This window comes from Telmatherina bonti, assembly GCF_933228915.1.
Source record: "Telmatherina bonti genome assembly, chromosome: 14".
Classification (NCBI taxonomy): Eukaryota; Metazoa; Chordata; class Actinopteri; order Atheriniformes; family Telmatherinidae; genus Telmatherina; species Telmatherina bonti.
In genome coordinates, this window is record NC_136612.1 from 30585113 (window position 1) to 30604448 (window position 19336).

The 19336-nt window shown below is 36.8% G+C and overlaps 4 protein-coding genes across 4 annotated transcripts; all 4 read left to right on the forward strand.

Moving 5' to 3' along the window:
• Positions 1 to 1517: 1517 nt before the first annotated feature.
• rusf1 (RUS family member 1) lies at positions 1518 to 4877 on the forward strand (the record flags this gene model as incomplete). Its single annotated transcript, XM_079253120.1, has 14 exons — positions 1518 to 1667; positions 1752 to 1829; positions 1919 to 2033; positions 2138 to 2183; positions 2294 to 2326; positions 2411 to 2516; positions 3186 to 3287; positions 3590 to 3660; positions 3772 to 3956; positions 4080 to 4137; positions 4213 to 4277; positions 4376 to 4513; positions 4624 to 4689; positions 4792 to 4877. The coding sequence occupies 14 exons, from the start codon at positions 1518 to 1520 to the stop codon at positions 4875 to 4877; spliced, it is 1299 nt and encodes a 432-aa protein (XP_079109246.1).
• Positions 4878 to 5418: 541 nt separating this feature from the next.
• LOC306765059 (uncharacterized protein) lies at positions 5419 to 9646 on the forward strand. Its single transcript, XM_079252402.1, has 12 exons — positions 5419 to 5545; positions 5971 to 6172; positions 6328 to 6360; positions 6504 to 6622; positions 7318 to 7426; positions 7607 to 7639; positions 7736 to 7768; positions 7853 to 8086; positions 8533 to 8636; positions 8877 to 9042; positions 9124 to 9172; positions 9327 to 9646. The coding sequence occupies exons 1-11, from the start codon at positions 5481 to 5483 to the stop codon at positions 9166 to 9168; spliced, it is 1143 nt and encodes a 380-aa protein (XP_079108528.1). The 5' UTR covers positions 5419 to 5480; the 3' UTR covers positions 9169 to 9172; positions 9327 to 9646.
• A 1203-nt stretch (positions 9647 to 10849) lies between these two features.
• Positions 10850 to 14603, forward strand: elob (elongin B). The gene is made up of 4 exons (XM_079252514.1): positions 10850 to 10890; positions 12056 to 12190; positions 12996 to 13104; positions 13207 to 14603. The coding sequence occupies exons 1-4, from the start codon at positions 10888 to 10890 to the stop codon at positions 13317 to 13319; spliced, it is 360 nt and encodes a 119-aa protein (XP_079108640.1). The 5' UTR covers positions 10850 to 10887; the 3' UTR covers positions 13320 to 14603.
• Positions 14604 to 15302: 699 nt separating this feature from the next.
• LOC306765638 (uncharacterized protein) lies at positions 15303 to 17947 on the forward strand (the record flags this gene model as incomplete). The annotated part of the gene is made up of 3 exons (XM_079253121.1): positions 15303 to 15691; positions 16937 to 17168; positions 17250 to 17947. Exons 1-3 carry the CDS (start codon positions 15386 to 15388, stop codon positions 17945 to 17947), a joined length of 1236 nt encoding a protein of 411 aa, XP_079109247.1. The 5' UTR covers positions 15303 to 15385.
• Positions 17948 to 19336: the final 1389 nt, after the last annotated feature.

Consider the following 19336-nt stretch of genomic DNA (forward strand, 5'->3'; position numbering starts at 1 on the left):
CAGTAAATGCTCATGAATAATGCTTTGTGCTTTGTAGTCTATAACAATTAATCTCTTCAAAATCTTGGAACTAAAATTAAGTTTCAGTTCCAGTTTTCACCTTGAAGAATAAATAGCTGTAACTACTTCATGCTTGGTGTCAGAAAGTTGCTGCAAACCAGTTTTTTTTATTTTTATTTTATTTAACTCAATATATTTAGTTTATCTTGTTCTTTATTTAATTTACTATAACTTATGTAGGCATATTTATTTTCATATCATTTATTTCTATTTATTGTTATCATTCATTCATTCGTTCATTCATTGAGTCAGTCAGTAATTCAGTAATTCATTTATTTTCTCACTTGCTTTGTTCAGTTAAGAGTTGCAGGGATGCAGGAGTCTATTCCAGCAATCATCAGGAAAGAGGCAGGGTACACCCTTGACAGGTTGAGAGTCCACCGCAGGGTCAACACAGAAAGACAAACAAGCATTTACACTCACACTTGTTTTAAATCAGTTTAATTTATTTTTACTCTTTCCCTTTTCTTTTTCTTATTTGATTTTTGCTTTATTTATTTTGTTTTGATTTAAGTTTAGGCAATAAGATGCAAATTAGCTGTGATTTCATTCTGGTGCAATTATGTAATTGGACATTAGGTCTGCTAAATAAAAAAAGTAAAGTAAGAATGAAAACAAAAAAGTTTTGTTTTCTGTTAGATTCTGGGACATGCTTACACAGAAATTTAGAGCATATTAAGGAAAGCGATGACTTTGCTTAACAAGATTTACAACAATATTCTGGTGCTTTACAAGCATGATTCACAAATGACCTGAACACTGAGAGGAAGACAGGCAAGACAAGTTTAAATATCAAAATCCAACAAAAGGGCAATTTAAAGTGATTTTAAGCATTTGAGCAGTTGACTTAAATCATCGAAAAAATGCTGGACATGATCCAGGGAGGCTGTAAATGTTTAGAAACGTGTCTGGATAGGGTCTTCAGCTGAAGAGCCACATATGCAAACGAAAGAAAACAACATTTTCTTTCAAAAATACCAATTAAATGTATTGGCCCTATTTTATTTCTTAAAATAAAGTTTTATTTATTTCTCCAGCTAATTACTTATCTAATTTATCAGCAGTTGTTTGTGGAAAAATTATTGTCAAAAATTAAGTCCGCCAAACGCAAAATTTAGAACTGCAGGTCGAATAGACATTTTTTATATCGGTAATCTCCTGTATTTTCAGGTGTAGTGGGCTGTGACCAGTCTATGGCTGTGACCAGTGAACTTCACCTTCAGCTGACCAGCGAGGTTCAATGAACGCTCGTTGAAGCTCCGCCCTCAATTCGGCTTCCACCAATGAGCGTGAAGGCGGAAAGAAACCCGGAAATGCCACACAAAAACATCAGAAAAGCGACACGTCGACCGTAAACAGCCCATGTTTCTCTCATATTAACTTCAATCATACATGCTAAAGCAGATGTCAGACAACAGCGTTAGCATTTAGCTGACTTTGCATATATATATTCCGAAATGAGGAAGGAAGGAGGTGTCGTTTTGGCTACAGAGAGATATGGCAGTGCACAGTCCTGGAAGTATTTAGAAAAGGATGGAGTGATAGAGAGAAGGAGGGATGGACGTGAAGGTGAAACAAGAAGCCATTCTGTTGTTGGATTTTTTAAAGTAAGGGGTTATTTAAGATTCTTGCAGATGCACTGATAGCTCATGCACTCCTAGTCTGACTTTTTCATATTGGCTGTTTTTCAGAGTGTTTTTCTGCCACAAGGCTACCCAGACAGTGTCAGTGATGACTACCTGCAGTACCAGTTTTGGGATACTTTACAGGTGCAGAAACTATAAGGAACACCCAAACCACAGAGATCCTTGTCGTCTATAATTTTGAAAAGTCCATTCATGCTCCTTTTGTCTCTCAGGCATTTTCCAGCTCTCTCTCAGGGACTCTGGCCACTCAAGCCTCTCTCAAAGGAGTTGGTGTCGGAAACCAAGAAGCAACTGTGGCTGCAGCCACAGTTACCTGGTTATTAAGAGGTGGATCCTTCTGAATAAATACTTTTAAGTTACATTAATCATTCATAGGTTGTATTTTCAACATTGGTATTTGAGTTACATACAAACAAATGTTTCATCTGCAGATGGGACTGGCATGCTGGGAAGAATCCTGTTTGCTTGGCAGAAAGGGTAGGCTCATATTTTTGCTTTGTTAGCACAACAAAGGCTTTAGAAAGTTCATTTTCCTTTCTGTAAAGGATATTCTGTTTTAAAGATGAGTTTTTGTGTCTGCTTTCCAGAACTAAGTTGGACTCTGAGGCCAAAAAATGGAGGTATGTGCAAAGGATGAAAGTATTGCTTTATCCGGTAATTACAGTTCTGTATCATGATCCCCCTTTCTTTCATTTCCCCACCAGACTTTTTGCTGATGTTCTTAATGACATTGCCATGTTCATGGAAATCCTGGCCCCTTACTTTCCTACTTGCTTCACTTTAATTGTGTGCACTGCAGGGATATTCAAGGTAAAGATGTAATTCAATCTCAACCTTGCTGTGATACTTTTAAGGTTAACTGAATCAGCTATATCTGGAGCGTAGTATGTATTGATAACTAAGTGAAAGTTAATGTTAGAATTGCTCAATTATGTCAAGAACATTTAGAGTATTCTGATGTGTATAAATAAGTGTATTCCATTATTCAATGATATAAAATAGACACCTCAAGCCAAAGAGAAGCTGGAACGACATGTTCCAGGAGGTACCCTAGTCGAATTAATGAGAACGGCTTTAGATATCTGAGCTCTTCACCTTATCTATAAGGTAGAACCTAGCGGGGAAAGGATGACTCACAGATCACAAGCAATGTCCTTATATCAGCTGTGGTATTTTGCCCATAAAAGGGACTACTGTGCCTTACAAGGGCCCTTGACCCATAGTGGAACAGCTTACAACAACACACACACAGAGCTGCTGCCCTATAGACCTGCAGGTACATGTACTATGATTGGTTACCTTGCAAGCTTGGAGATACGGGACCTGGACGTGTTGAATCCTTGTTTTAAAGAGTTGCTTTTGAGTCATGAAACGTCTGGTATGAAATTAATACAAGAAACTCACTTTAACATTACGGGGCAAAAAGTAGATATCAGCTGAATATTACTGTAAAGCAGTGTTTGTGCTTGTGTTCTCTAGTCTATCGTTGGAGTGGCTGGTGGGGCGACAAGAGCTGCTCTCACTGTCCATCAGGCTCGTAGGGACAACATGGCTGACATCTCTGCTAAAGATGGCAGTCAGGTAACTTTACATTGTAGACTTAACATTATGAAGAAAGTCAGTGTGAGCAAGAAAAAAAATGCATTGCCTAATAATTAGTTACGAATGTCTGCATCACATCTGTTTATGTCAGAAAAAGGGCTGGTCAAATTCTGATTGTTATTATGAAAGATGCAAAGTATATAGCTAATATTGATGTGTTTAGCTGTTTTTCATGCTGTAATTGTACAAATGAGCCCCTCTGAGTCCTAACATGTCTAATTGACCCCATTAAGGCCAGAGTCTCCAAGTCTACTCAGTAATGACATGTTTGGTTTGTTCAGGAGACGTTGGTAAACTTGGCTGGACTGCTGGTGAGTTTGATATTGATTCCCCTCGTCACTGATAATCCAGTGTAAGTTTTAAAACCAACACGCAAATACTTGCATGCAAGGATATTTTCCAACCACTGATTTTTTTTTAAATTTCATGTATCTCCGTTTTCTTCCTCTGTTCTGACCCTTAGATTGACTGTCAGCCTCTTCTTCCTCTTCACCATCCTTCATCTTTTTGCCAACTACAAGGCTGTGCGTTCAGTTGTCATGGAAACTTTCAATGAGGCCCGACTTTCGATTGTTTTGCTGCGGTACCTAAAGGACAAACAAATCTTTAGTCCATCACAGGCCAACCAGACAGAGCCAGTTTTTTTGGGTATGTTGTCACACATGAAGGTTTACTTTGCTTTTTTTCAAAGAAACTAATCTTGTAATATAAAAAAGAAATATGTTCAGTCTGTTTATTATGTTTAGTTTGTAAATATTTCCCATTTTTCAGAGTTTGGGAAAATGACTCCAATCAAACTTGGAGTGAGGTTACAAGATGTTGTACAGAGGTAACTGCATTTATCATGTTGGCTTATCTACATTTTATAATTTGAATGTTTTATGTTACTCTTCTTATTTTGTAGCCCAGAAGAACTGAGTTTGGCTTTGAAGGAAAACAACATGCCTTTCCTCTTAGGAATCAGAAATGGTATTTCACCTTTTTCTGCAGATCAGCTGTAATTTTAGAACAATGTGACATTCTTTGAAACCCATTTTTTATTTTAAACCTATCTGTTTTTCTTGTAGGCTGCGTGTATGTTTGTTTAGGACCAGAAGCATCAGTGTGTGATGAAATCAGAGCAGTGTGTCAGGCTTTGTGGCTTAGTGACATGTTGAGTCATCCAACTTCCAGAGAGCATGTGTGTCCTGCATCAGAGCAGCAAAGTAAGCCCTCAGACTCCTTTCATTTGCATCAAATACCTTTTCATGTTACGTTATGCACATGGCACATTTACTGTTGTTGTTTTGTTTGTTTCTGTTTTGTTAAACAAAAGGTCTCTGGAAAATGGTGCATGAGAGTTACAAGCTGATGGATGCAAATTTTGACCCATTTCTTAAAGGTGAATTCATACCTTATAGTTTTAACTAACAATTTAGCATTATCTCATCTATTTTCTCGATTTTTACCAACAGAGGTATGATAATGGTTTTATAATCTCCAGGTGTTGAAGCAGCAGGATGGGACATAAAACGAACTTTGCTGGACTGGGATGAGTGGAGAGTGGAATGGAAAGCAAAAAGTAGCTAAGCTACATCGGCTTGTTGTTTATATAATGATTTACTCTTCATTAAACAATTATATTTTGTCTGTGTTATGTTGGTAATTCTTTTATAATTTTATTATGATCTTTTTTATGAATCATTGAAAACAATTTGAAATAAAAAATATTACTCAACAATCAGTGTCCAGATATTAGTTGTATAATTTATTCACAAAATAGGAAAAGACCATGTCATAAGTAACAATGCACAAATCTGTCATTTTCAGAGGGCAATAAGCTGGTAGTGAAAATGTGGAAACGACGAAGAAGGGGAGGCGGTTGTCAAATTAAAACATCCTGTTTGTTAACTCTGGAGAATACAATGCGTTTGGTCATTAATTAAACGTGGTAAGAACTGATACCACAATTGATAAGTGCATAATACAATAGTAGTAACAATTATTTGTACACGCTGCCGAATTGCAACAAATTACTGCACTAATATTTATCATTTTGCGTTTTAGGTAAATTAATTTTGAAAAGCCAAACCGGATGTAGATGTATTAACGCTAGCTTGATCCGATGTATACAACAACATTAGCAATAGCAACAACAATTGTTTCATATTAGAAACCGCAATTTGGTAATAAATGGGAAGATATAATTGCGCTTACAATTGCGACAACTCCAGTGATCCAGATATAAAGTTTTTTAAGTAAGTACTCAGTTTAATCGGTAAATTGTTACCTAGAAACAATCAGCAGCTAGCTAGCATATTTGTGAAGTTAAACTAAGTATTTATATTCATCGTATTATTTCGTTGTTCGTGTTTAGTTATCCGTCTTTTCCACCTTTATCCTGCTCAAGAAAGTCTATTTTAGTCTCTTTATTTTTACAACAATTTTACAAGGACATTTAATGAAAACGGCTTAATTTAAATAGTATGTTTCAGGGTTCAGACTAAGTTGGAAAAGTATGATTATTGCAGCAAAATAAAATGTAATCTATTGATGAGGGTATGATTTATTTATTTATCTTTAAAGTGTAAACCTTATAAAGCATGTTTAATATTTATGGATGTAACAGTATCACCCAGGTGTTCTTGCAGAACTGGATGGTCAAGACTTTGTCTTATTACAGGTTTCCTCTGTACAATCCCAGAAAACTTAAGAAATGGCTCATGAACATGAAGTTGAAAGACTGGACTCCGACTCGCTTCTCTGTGCTGTGCATCAATCATTTTGAAGAGCAATACCTTAACAGAACAGGAAAATGTGTGACGCTTCGTGAAGATGCATTTCCTACCATATTTCCTTCTAGTGACAATACTCAGAAAAGAAAGGTTTGTATCTGCCTTTTTATTAGATGAAGACATTCCCAGTTTGATGTGGTTTGATAGTAAAGATAGAAGCTTTTAGATTGACTTGAGCCCCTTTAAAATGTCTGGTTTTTTTTGTTTTTTTTTACTGAATTATGCCTCTTGTTTCTCTAATGTAGGTTTCTGTCACTACAAGACGTAAGAGACAAAAGGTGAGGGCATAGTGTACTGAAAATAAAGTTTCTTGATTTTGGTTTGTTGCCTCTTGTTGAAAGTTTCCTCATCTTTAATAATTAAAATCTGAATTGAGCAAGATCTAAAGATGATGTGTTGTTTTTCCATGTTATGAGTTTAGCCCCCGGCTCCTAAAGCATCAGAGAAAGAACCAGATGAGTCTTCAACAAGCCCTAATTCCACCACAAACAGCAGGGTTCAGAACAATGAACCCAACCAAAATGAGCAAGAGCCTCCAGGGTAAGAAACAGACGAAGAACATTCATAGTTTTTACATGAATCATTCACAACCAATGAAAAAAGAAAAAAAAAAGGCCTGTAGACCCGATATCATCAACTCTGGACTTGTTAGGCCAGTGACATGCAAAGTTTAGATGCTTCCTTGTCGCAACACACCTCACTAAAATCAGTGGGCCATTAAGAGTCTTGTGCGGAACGTGATGACAAGCTCTTAAGAAAATATTTCTGTAGAATCAACAGGGTAACTTGTAAAACCTGAAAGACACAGGCCAAAGATGTCTGCAGTTGGTGATCTCTGTGATCGGCAAATACATTTGCTACCAGCTCCAATATGTCAGCCATAGATTGTATGGCCATTCCTTTGTAAATTGAGGTATTTGATAAATAAAGTGCAAATGCTTTGATTACAATCAGGTAAGCCTACAGACATCAAATAATCATTGAAGGAATAAGATTCACGTTTTTCTTTTTTTGTTGTGTTAGTTCAAATAAACAGAGTGGTTCGTAGTTCATTAAAAATAGCTCAGTCTCAACTTTGATATTCAGTTCTGTGTATATAGTCTAAAAATAGTTAAACAGTTCAGTGTTTGTTCATTTTATAAATTTGTGTATAAAATTGTATCAATTGGAAGCTGGAAAAAAAAACATTTACAAGATCTTAAAAACACTGTCTTCTTATCTCTTTTTATGATCAGAGACAAAGACAGAAAAAAGACAGAGAAATGGAGGATCATAATGGATGAAGGGCTGATGAAGATTGAGTCATTTCCACATTTTTTTCATGGAGATTACTGTGTGCCTCAGGTAGGTGGCAAGCACTCATCGATTTGATCTCACAGGTGTAAGTGTTCATTTTGAGCTTCATTTTATTTTAAAGGTGTGACGGTGGGTAAATGAATCTGTTGTCCGGGTCTAACTTTGACTAATTCTGCTTATTATTTTTGCACGAATTGTCTGTGTGAATTTCGTCATACGCATCAGCAGAGTATTCAGTGGGCCCCTGATAATGAGCTCAGTGTAAGTTATCAAAACTGAAATTTTATATTTTGTCTGATACACATTGTGTGTAATTTAAAGTATTGTAGTCACATGCTCTTCTGCATTATTTTGCAGGCCGACTGCGATGTCTCTAAAAATGTGATAGAGGTATGTATGCCCAATGATTTAACTGAAATTTGGACAGAATTACTCCTAAAATAAGCCATACATGTTGTAATCTTCCTGTTGCAGGTGAAAGAGCCATGGCAGTGGCTTGCTTTAGATGTCAGAGGACCTCTGCCCCAAACTCTGAATGGATCTAAATACATTTTGACAGTGACAGACTTTTACTCTAAATGGGTGGAGGCTGTACCTATGCAGATGTGCCTCCCTTCACATGTGGCGAAAAGCACCGCAGACATCATCGCCCACTTTGGATACCCATTCAGAATCCTTTCCAGACTTCCTTATGACATAGTCCATAGAGTGAGTTGAATTCTGGTTCACCGTTTACACAGAACTTAAAGCATCAAAGGTTCAACTCCACATAGGAATCACAGTTTTTCTTTAGAAGTGATTCTCCTTAGAACCAAATAAACTCCAACATCCTATCAGCTGATCGATCTTGTAATACAACAGTTAAACCCTGATGTACATGAGTGTCACCAATAGTTTTTACGCTCATAAGACCAACCTTGCAGTCAAACAATGATTTATAATTGATGACCTCCCAATGTGAGCTTTCTTATCGCTGCCACAGCTCCACTATGATTAAAAAACTGCGTTAATTTCTAGTATTTGTCTGCTAAAAAGTCAGGACTTATTTCCAATGTTCTAGTACAAGTTTTATTTCAGAAAAATGTATAAATGATTGTTATCTAATGAGCAAATGTCTCACATGGATGTACTCTGTGAATGTTTTCCAATACTAGATCAACCGAGAGCTAAAAGATCTGCTTAAGATTACCGTTGCGCTTGTGGTTTACCATCAGCAGACAGGCACAGCAGATGTGATCACACCACAGCTGATTGACAGGTTTGTATCCAAGATGTTTTAAATAGTGTGACAGATTTGTCTCTTTACACAGTGGTCTTATTTATCTAGAAATATGTTATTTGTACCTTTGTTTTGGTGTGTTTCTGATTTTAGACTTTTGTTTTTGCTACATCAGTGTAACTTTTCAGTATGAACAGGTGATTTTTAGTTTAGTTTTTTATTACTCTGTTATCATGCTGGCATCTCAATGTAACTTCTCTAACTGTGACTTTCCAACAGGATGGTAAGTGATCTTGCAGAAGAGCATGCAGCTGACTGGGACGTTTACCTGCCTGCCAAAGTTTTCAGTTTGTGTTTCAAAGAGCATTCAAAGACCATGGAGAGGCCATTTTCATCACTCTTCTGTCAAGGTTTACAGCCTGCTCAATCCCCCAGAGAACTGAATGTAAGTTTAGGTGATTTGATGTTAATCAGCCATTTACTTTATACATGTAAAGACATGTTGTTTTTATTCTCTATTCCACAGTACACTTTTTCTAGGATCCAGGAGAGTCTTTTTGTGGTTAGATAAACTGGTAAGTTGAAAATGAATATGCTTTATATATATATATATATATACACACACAAATTATATTTGATTATTTAATACTAATATATTATTTAGTTTCTGGGAAATAATTTAAGTAGTTCCAGTAATGAACCACTTGCCTCACTTTCTGTTGTGTTCAGGTCATTTGCATGAGCAGCCACACTGGACTCACTTCATTCGGAAATCAAGGAAGAAGAATATTTTTCTGCTGTGGTACTTAATCATCACAAGTACAGTGAAGAGTACTGGTAGTTTGCACAGGATGAAGAATTTGTGAACAAAAACGGTAAAACTCAGACATTTTTTGCCTTTTCGAAACAGTGTTCCTGCATTTTTTTTTTTGCATTTTTGTCCATTAAAAGGAAAGATAGTTTTTAATCTGCAGACATTTTGATGTAGAATATTATTTCCTTTGTTGTTTTATGATAGTGTGTCATTAACATTGTTTGCAGTGTGGATTGTTCTTCTAGACTATCAAAATGACCTATGTCAGACTGATAACGCAAGATTTTTGTATTTTGTCTTGCATTAAATCATTTTTTTTTTGTCCGTCTCCATTTTCATTGTCCCTTGTTAAGGATTTCTTGAGTTTTACAAAAGTTCCAAACTTTATAAAAAAAAATGGATTTAATTCAAATAACAAATAACTGCTTTCATCTTGTAGTGGATGAGAATTTGTGTCTGTGACATTTAATGGTTTTTCTGAATATTTCTATTAATTGGTTTGCATTACTGTGTGATCAGCAGAAACAACTAAAAATAATTTATGGTGGCATTTTTCTGATGAAATTGTAGCTCGTTTCTAAATCAGATCAAAATAAGGTTTAATCTATAAGCATGGAGAAAGGACTGAATCCAAATAATTGAGAAAATCCAGGTCCAGAGTGGATTGAATAAAAAGCCTTTATTAAAAATGGGCAAGAATCATAAAAATACACCAACGCGTATCGGCTAATGCCTTCCTCAGTGTGTATAGTGAAACAAACAAACAGAGCAATTATAGTTATCACAGGTGTGTACAATTGACCCCATGTGGCAATATACTCTTAGCCTTAAGGGGCATCAGACAAAAAAAACTGCACAAAATACACAAGCAACAATTCCCTGGCCTCCAGAGGCACATGGATAGATATGCATTAGAGTTGTCTTACTCTCTGTGACCCCCCCCGACCCCCCCTGCCATACATGTAATCTGCACACAGAACATGCAAATAAATAAGGAAATTTGGCGGAGTAATGTGAGAAGATAAGAACTACAAGAATGAAATTAAATCTAAGTCCTTATTTAGACCTGGATATCTGGTGTCTTTATTTCCATACTCATAGGTTTCATCTATAATTTGAAGGTACCAACATAAAGTAATATATAAACTTTTAATACTACGTAACGATTGTAAATTATAACTATATAGTATTAAAGTTTAAAACAGTAATTACACATTTATTTTATTAGTGCTATTCCCTACCGATTGCGTGTTTTGCCGCTTAGCCTTGTCTTGCTGTACTTTCTCTGATGTACACAAGGCGCCGTGAACGTCCCATAACTTCACTGTTTAAAAGCTATGAAAGCTGCAGAGGTGACTGCAGCGCCACCACCTGGCCGACTTGGGAATTACAGGTGACTGCAGCGCCCTCATCTGGTCGACCTGGGAATTACATGTGTGGCTGTTTGACGCGTTGCTGTGCAGTCAACCGCAAGAGATGGTGAGTGGGGAAAGCCGACACAGTTCACACACTTAACCACCTTTTACTTAGTCAAAGCTGAAGTTAGTTAGTCACCAAACACATTTTTAAGCGTTAAAAGTCAGCTGTCAACAGCCGAACAAGACTTTTAGTTAATCCGTCATCTAAAAGCTGATGTCTTTGTTCAGCGACCGTGTGCTAACGAGTTAGCTTCCGCTATGTTAACGTCAACAGACCAGCTCTCTATAAACAAACATTATGTTTTAGGTCACTCTAGTTGACAGCAGAGTGGAGTTCAGCCAAATGACAATGGGTTTATCTTAATTTTAGACAAATCACATCTAAACCAACTTAAGTCTTTAACCGAATAGCTAGTTAGCCGAGAGGGAGCTAAGTTTGGCTAACATAATTATATATGAAACAACCTGATTAAAGTTTTTAAGGGGTCATTTTTTAATATTAAATGGGCTCTACATTGTGTCTCAGATATTTGTGAGTTCAATAGGGTTCAAATATCTTATGTTTGTTTTGTAAAAGTGTTTTTAAGATTAATATTTGGTTGAAGCCTTACCTTTGGCTAGCAATGCAACTACTGTTATCTCGTCGTGACACAAACCAGCAGCTGTACTGGGATCTTAAAACGTCCAGTAAGGTGTGAAGATTACTGTAGATTTTAGGGAAATAGCAACCAGTGCTATAATAACAACTTATATTAGCAATGATTGGTGCAAAAGAACATGATACCCTCAAAATTTCTGTCAACATATGCCATATTAAACCATTATATGCCAAGGTTTATAGCTTTATTCACATATTAACAACTATGCTCATACCTTCCCGGTTTTATATATATGTATGTATGTATATGTATGTGTATGTATGTATGTGTGTATATATATATATATATATATATATATATATATATATATATATATTAAATAAGATGGAACTATTATGTACATTACTTGTTCTTGTATTAAGGTAGGAACTTCTTTGTAGTGAATAAGCAGAAATATTTTACTGACATTGCGTGGAATCTTGTTGCCCAGCAATCTGACGCTACCTAGTGTTTATGGTCGTGATTTATCTGCAGGATGTTTATGAAAGCAACTTCATTTTAGTGATATGATCAAACTTGCAAGTCGTCAGTATAATTTTGTTTGTTTTGTTACTTGATCTCGCTCAGGATGTGTTTTTAATGATCCGACGTCATAAGACGACCATCTTCACAGATGCCAAAGAGTCTACCACAGTTTATGAACTGAAGCGAATTGTCGAAGGTATTTTAAAGAGGTCCCCTGAAGATCAAAGGCTTTATAAGGTAAACTAAACTAAATAGAAAATCTTTTAGGTCAAAATCTTTTTGGACACATTTGTTGACATACATTTGTTGAGGTCCACCTGTTGATGTTGGACAAATTGAACTTGTCATCCAAGTATCTGTTGTGCTATTTGTATTAAAGTGATTAATCAATAGTATTAGAAAAAAATCAAGTGTTTTATACAGACAAGTGATAAAGCATTATCAAGTCAATATTAATGTACCATGTTTCACTTTTTCAAAGCGGGATTTACTGCTATTTTAGTCACATATTTGAGCAAAGTTGGTCTCTATTATGAACAGCTGATTTTTTTTTACAATCTGCAGAACAGATGACTTTTTTCAAAGTTGCTGTACATATATGTACGTTACAGAAGAAGGTTCCCCTTTGCAGTTTGTTCTAACAAGAACCTCTCAGGGGAGAAAAGTTAGTACTTCCAGGAAGCATGCCATGAGTTTAAGTATTAATTTTAAGGATGACATTTTCTTTTGATGCTGACACCACATGTCTTTTTTATTTAATTCAATTTAATTTAATTTATTGACAACTAAGTGGATATTGATATGCAGAGTAGCAGAAAAGCGTGAGACGGCAGCTTTAGTCATTATTCTCTCCCCAATATATTCACCTTCTCACTGATTGACTTCCAGGTAATTCTGCAAAAAATTCAGTGAATTCAAAGACATTGCACCATCACTGCTATTTATGTGCTGAAATAAACTCTTATGTTGGTTCATAATGTGCACTGAAAAAAAGTGGAGAAATTAGACCATAACTTGGCTCTGTTTGTGTTTTCTTTTCCAGGATGATGTGTTGCTTAATGACAGTCAAACTCTTGGAAATTGCGGCTTCACAAATCAAACAGCCCGACCTCAGGCCCCAGCCACAGTGGGATTAGCTTTTCGTCTCAGTGGTAAGGCTTTCCATCAGTTTCTCTTTGACTTAGGTTTTTCTGACTTGTGCTGTTTACTGTTCCATCTGTGTTATGTCTACTTTTCATTTGCTGTTATTCCAGATGATTCATTTGAGCAGCTGAGGATCGAGCCCTTCTCCACTCCCCCAGAGCTTCCTGACGTCATGAAGCCTCAGGATTCAGGGAGTACAGCCAATGAGCAGACTGTTCAGTGAGGGGAGGGACTGGGAAATGAGAAGTACTCAATGGGATTGGAGGGAGGACACACACAACTTGTGAGGGAGGAGTTGAATTTTGGGAAATGATGCCTCACTAGTTGATGTTTTTGAAAGTCAACTGCAGATCTTCACCTGGGCGTTAAAAATTACAAACATAGATTCCCTTTGCAAATTTCAAAGTGGGTAATTTGTATTGGAATTGATGAGACAATTTTAAATTTATAATTTCACACAAGACCCTTCAGATCGACCTGATGGACTTGTCACAACACTGAAGGTCATCTATGAGACAAGATAAGAATTGTATGAGGCTGAAGATAAGAATTGTACCTCTTATTTAATAAATTTTAGTCTTTGTTTGGAGTAGGGTTGATGCTGCCTTACTTGTGGTCCTTATTTTGCTGGCTTAAATGTCAGAATTGACAATGTATGACATTTTTAGACTTTTATGTTTGTGTGTTTTTCGTTATTAAACTATAACCAGGATTAACGTTTTTCTTTTCTTTTTCTTTTTTTTTTTTTTTTCCCTTTTTTGGTCTTTGACCTGGAAATGTGTTACTACAACAACCAGGAGTTTGTTGATGTCTAAGTTACCTTGAGTATTCATGAACTTTTGAAAAACAATCTAAAATAAACATTGATTCACTTGCTGGTGGATGAGCTGGCGTTGAGGTGAAAAATGTCAGTACTTTCGCAGATTAGTAAATATTTTCATGAAATAGCTGCCAGAAGCAGACACCGAAAAACGAACGCAGAAAAGGGGACTGATTGAGTTTTAGTGTTGGGATTGTAGCACTTGAAATCTTAGAGATGGTGACTTTGATTAGTGGCCTCATTTGCTAAAAATGAGCATGAACCTATTTTAATGGGGCAGTATGTCATGATAAAATGTGACTTAAAGCTGCTTACAGTGGGATGCACATGTGACTCTTTACTTCTCATCACTACCAAATTATTTCATGCTGGCATTGTTTTTGTAGTGTACATGATGGGTACCCTTTCCTTCCCCACATTTGAAGATTCATAAGAGACGACCACTTGTGCACATTCAAATTTAAAAGTGTAACACTGGATCTTATGATTTAGAAAATTACATTTTTTTAAGAAACAAAAAAAATAAAGAAATCCTGTACTTGACACAGGACAATGATATTTGCTGGGGGTGTTGAATAAAACTGTTTAATGTTGCATTAGACACAAGTTTCCAAAGTATGGCTGTTAAACAGTGGGACATAAACAGAGTTGCACTTGTAATTGAGTTAACATTAAAACAGTTTTTTTCATATTTGTTTACTGTCATGTTTTTTTATGACTTAGTCGCTGAAGTTTATCTGATAAATATAGAGATACTTTATTTTTACCAGGCCAGTGCATGTCTGTTGTTTTCCTAGGTTTAAACCATTGCTGAGGTGTACCATCTGTATGAAACAGATGGTGGCTCTTGACTAGTTTTTTTTTCTTCTAAATGTTTTATTAAATTGAAGTTGTAGTTCTACTCAATTTGACTCCATCATATATGACAGTGTAAACGGAAATTAAGAAAAAAAATACTTTATTAATCCCCAAAGGGAAATCCAATATTGTAGTAGATAATTCATTTGAGGAGGCCTTGTTCCAGAGGCTGCTGGCAGGAATGATCTTGTGTCTTTCAGTCTTACATCAGACCTGAAGAAGCCTCTCTGAACACACTTTGTTGTTTCTTCACTGTGTTGTGGAGAGGGTGTGAAGAATCCTCCAGATCAACAGAAATGTTTGATTTTTTTAAAAAAACAACAAAAAAAAAACCGCCATACTGGAAGAAAGTGGACAATTATTTCAGTATATACAATAAAAATTGATAATAAAAAAAAGCAGCGTTTAGAGATCGTATTTGCCGATGTTGCCTCAAATTGTCTTGGAATTTTCCGACAGCATTTGAAGGCAGCAACCTCGCTAGCATGTTAGCACCAGGTTAGCATGATGTTGCTAGCTAATGCTTGAGTTCGCGATGTTTACGAACGACTTGTTGAATTTTCGACCTCTGTTACATGGAAGAAACTAATCTGGTTTAGCCATTAGTGTTCATGGATTTCAGTGAGCATGTTTTATCGGCAGGAAAGGCCGTTTTGGACATGGTGGACCGGGAATGGCAACCCCTTTCAGAGAGTGAGCTGGAGCATCGGCTGGACCAGGTGGTTGAGGAGATGCTAGAATCAGAAATTGTTGCAAAAGTCGAGACGCAACCCCCTCCTACATTTTATGTACAGTTATTGCAAAGTCAAGTTAATGCGGGACCCCAAATCCTACCAAAAAGCACAACAAAAATAAACTCCCCGGACGAGACGAGGTGCGAAGAACCACAGTTTGATCTGGAAAATGCAGCAGTCAAGGTAATTCATTACACTATCCGACTTTCTTACAGAATATTTTATCCTACAGTTTTATATTAATTTAGTTTACAGCTACAGCTATTCTTCCAATTGTAACATCAAAAACTTGTAAAAGTTACACAGCACATCAGCACTTCTGTTCAATCATAGATTACAAGCGATTTACATACTGAAATCCATCTCTTTACATCCATTTTTACATCCTAAATACATGCATGTCATGTCTATTTATGTTATATCTAGTACTTTACCATAATACATCGTATCATATAAACAGTTTACTATAATACACACCCTTTTCATGCTCAAAATATGCTTACTTATAATTGAAATTAACCGATATATTTGATTATAATACAAATCTTCTAGTACACCTGTATCCACATTATATATTTTACTCCATTACACCCACATTTGTATTTATGATACTTTTCTCACTAAGCACTTATGATTTATATAGATACCTGTAGTTTGGACAAATAGTCTTTTAATAATATTTTAAAGTTTTGTTTTTAGATCAGTGGTTAATTTAATGTTTTTTGGTTGTGAATTCCATGTTTTCATGCCTCTATACATAACAGTTCTTTTTATTGCATCTGATTTTGCTTTCGGCAAGCTAAAACGTCCTTCTTTTGCATGTCTTATGGTATATTTGTGAGTTCCAGCACTAAAAGTATGATTAATAAATAAAATAACAGGTAGTTTTAATACAGATATATTTCTAATTACAACGGTCAATGAGTATAAGGGTCTGTCTTTGACCAACAACCAGTTAAGTTTCTTATGCATTGTGATAATAATTGTCCTGAAATCACACTTCAGTACCGTTCGGGCAGCTCTATTTGTGCATGTTGTAGTCTGTCTAACACATCTTTTGTTGCATTTGACCAGACAACTGGATAGTAATTTAGTTGAGATAAAATCAGTGATTGAATTATAGTTTTGAGGATATTTTGCATCATAAAAGTTGCCTGTCCTCTTATAATTGAGATACCCCTACCCACCTTTGCAATCATATTATTTATGTGTTTTCTCCATGATAATTTGTTATCATCTGTCACTCCCAGAAGTTTGGTCTCTTGCACAGTTTATAGGAGGATTGTTGATATTAATGTTTAATACAGGATTACTTTTTAACTTATGTCCCCTATATTAGCATAGGGGACATAATTCCCACTATGGCTTAGGCACTGTGAATTTTAATCCACTGAATGACCAAAACTCTTGACCTAACTTTTTCCCCAGTACATCTCAAACCTGCTGCAAAGCTCTAAATGCAGGACTCGGATGGCCGGACGGGCACGGCTATCTGCGTCCCACACCGTGCTGCTGTCTCTCACCCTGCTCTCTGAACGAGTCAGCTACCGTTCAGTGTCCCGCCGTTTTAAGCTGGAGAAAGGAAACATCCACAGGATCTTTTCCTCTTTCTGTGAGAGCATCAACATGTTAGAGGAGAAGCACATCAGATGGCCAGTCGGTGGGTTAATTATCATGCTGTGATTAGTTGGAAATTAGTTTGCCATATTACATAGCCATTATCAATGTTTTTATTCTGCAGGTAACGAGGCTGAAGAGACACTTTTTCCATTTTCCAGTCTGCTTGGAAAAGGGGGGCAAGTTGTCCCTCAGGTCCTGGGAGTGCTGGGACACACACGAATCCCCATACGTCTGCCCGTAGGGAAAACTGACATGGACTCTGCAGAACCTGAGGTGAAAAGGATGAAGAGGGAGGACAATCCTGACTCTTGGTTAAATCTTGAGCTGGTTTGCAGTCGTAGCGGCCAGTTCCTACACTGCAGAATCAGTAAAGGATCAGATTTGGAAGGAGGCAAGGCTTTGAGGGAAAGACTTCAACGGCAGCCTGAACTGATGCCCACAAACTCCTGCCTCTTAGCCAGAGGAAATTACCCACTAACTGCACAGATTTTGACCCCATACACAGGAAGCTATGGACCGAAAGAGGAACTCTTTAACAAAACATTGGATCAGCATTTTCAGATCCTGGATCAGGCCGTTGCGAACCTGAAAGCCCGATTTCAAAGACTCAAGTATCTGGATATTGGAAACTATGATCGAGCTAAAGCTGTTGTGCTGACCGCTTGTGTGTTGCATAATGTGTTTCTGAACATGGGACAAGTAGTTCAAGGAGAGATTGAGAAAGAAGAAGGTTTATCTCAAGAAGGAGAGAGGCAGGAAGATGAGGAGGGTGTACGCAGACGTGACACCATTGCAGATTTGCTGTTCAATGTTGTCTGATGGCACATTTGTGAACAATAAAAGTTTATATCAACAGATCCCCAACTGTCTGAGCTCGTCTGCTGTCCTTTAATTCTTATTTTCACAGTCATGATTTTTAGTTTTTCATGTGATATATATATATATATATATATATATATATATATACACACACACACACCTCTCTTAAGATGACATTTTACATCACTTCTACCCCCAGTAGATATAAGGAAGAAGATTACATGATAATAACTTTTAAAATGGTAATAAATAGGTGCCCTGTGACCGCTGGAAGGTGATGAATATAAAGTCTGACATATCTTTGAACATTTGAAAAAGGCACTGCAATGTACATGTACATAGCATGTATGCTATTTCTAACACATTTTCTTCATGATAATCAATATATCATTTGCATCTGACAATTGTATATTTTATAATTTATTTTCCGTTATTTCTATGTCTCCTATAAAACAAATCACGATTGTCTGCTTTAATTGAGTGATAGTAGGATGCCTTATGTGGTTATAAAACACATTTCTCTGTCCTTTGGGATGAGAATATCACAGGTGATACTGGAGGTATGAATTAAGTCTCTTATGATAAGCTTGTTGATACAACAGGGTGTGAATTATTAAATAAACTGTAAAAGTAAATAGTAGCAATCCACAAGGATGTTTCAGAAAAAACTGTTATCCTTGTGCAGCATCGCTGACGCTTTCAAGTATGTTAACAAGCACGTCTCCTTTGGGCTAGTGTCCATCGTTTGATGTCTGTGTGCTGTTCCTCTGAGCCAGGTTGGAGATAGCCTGGGCCAAATTGTTGATAGCCTCTATTTTCCTCTCCTCCAGCGCTTTCTGTTGAGCCCACATGTTCATCTTCCTCTCCTGGAGCTCCATGTATAGCTGCAGGATGTCCTGCGGAGGCCTGCTAATGATGGGAGTAGCTGTTGCAGAGGGTGTAGGGAGGATAGGGGTGAATCTCTTGCTGGCTATAGCCTTTCCAACTCTTGTCCCACTGAGCTGGGCCCTGCGCTGAGCTTCAATCTCCTCCCTGCTTTTACCTAAAACCTCATGCATGGCTTTGAAGAACTCCCAATGGACGCTGGCTGCCCCCAGACGCTTTGCTCTCTCTGCATTCTTTCTGTATGTGGCCAGCATATTTCTCCACTTCAGGTCACACTCATATGCCTTTACAGTGATATCAGTGACCTCAGATTCCTTCAGTTTTGCATTTACTTTCTCTGCTACGAGTTCCCAAAGTTTCTTCTTCTTGCAAACTGGCTGGTCAAATGCCTGATCCATTTCCAGTCGCGTATTGACTAGGTGCCATGTAGCTTGCAGGGTCCAAATAAATTCTAGAGATAAAAACAAAGGCGATGCATAAATGTTATGACCTTGAATTAACCTC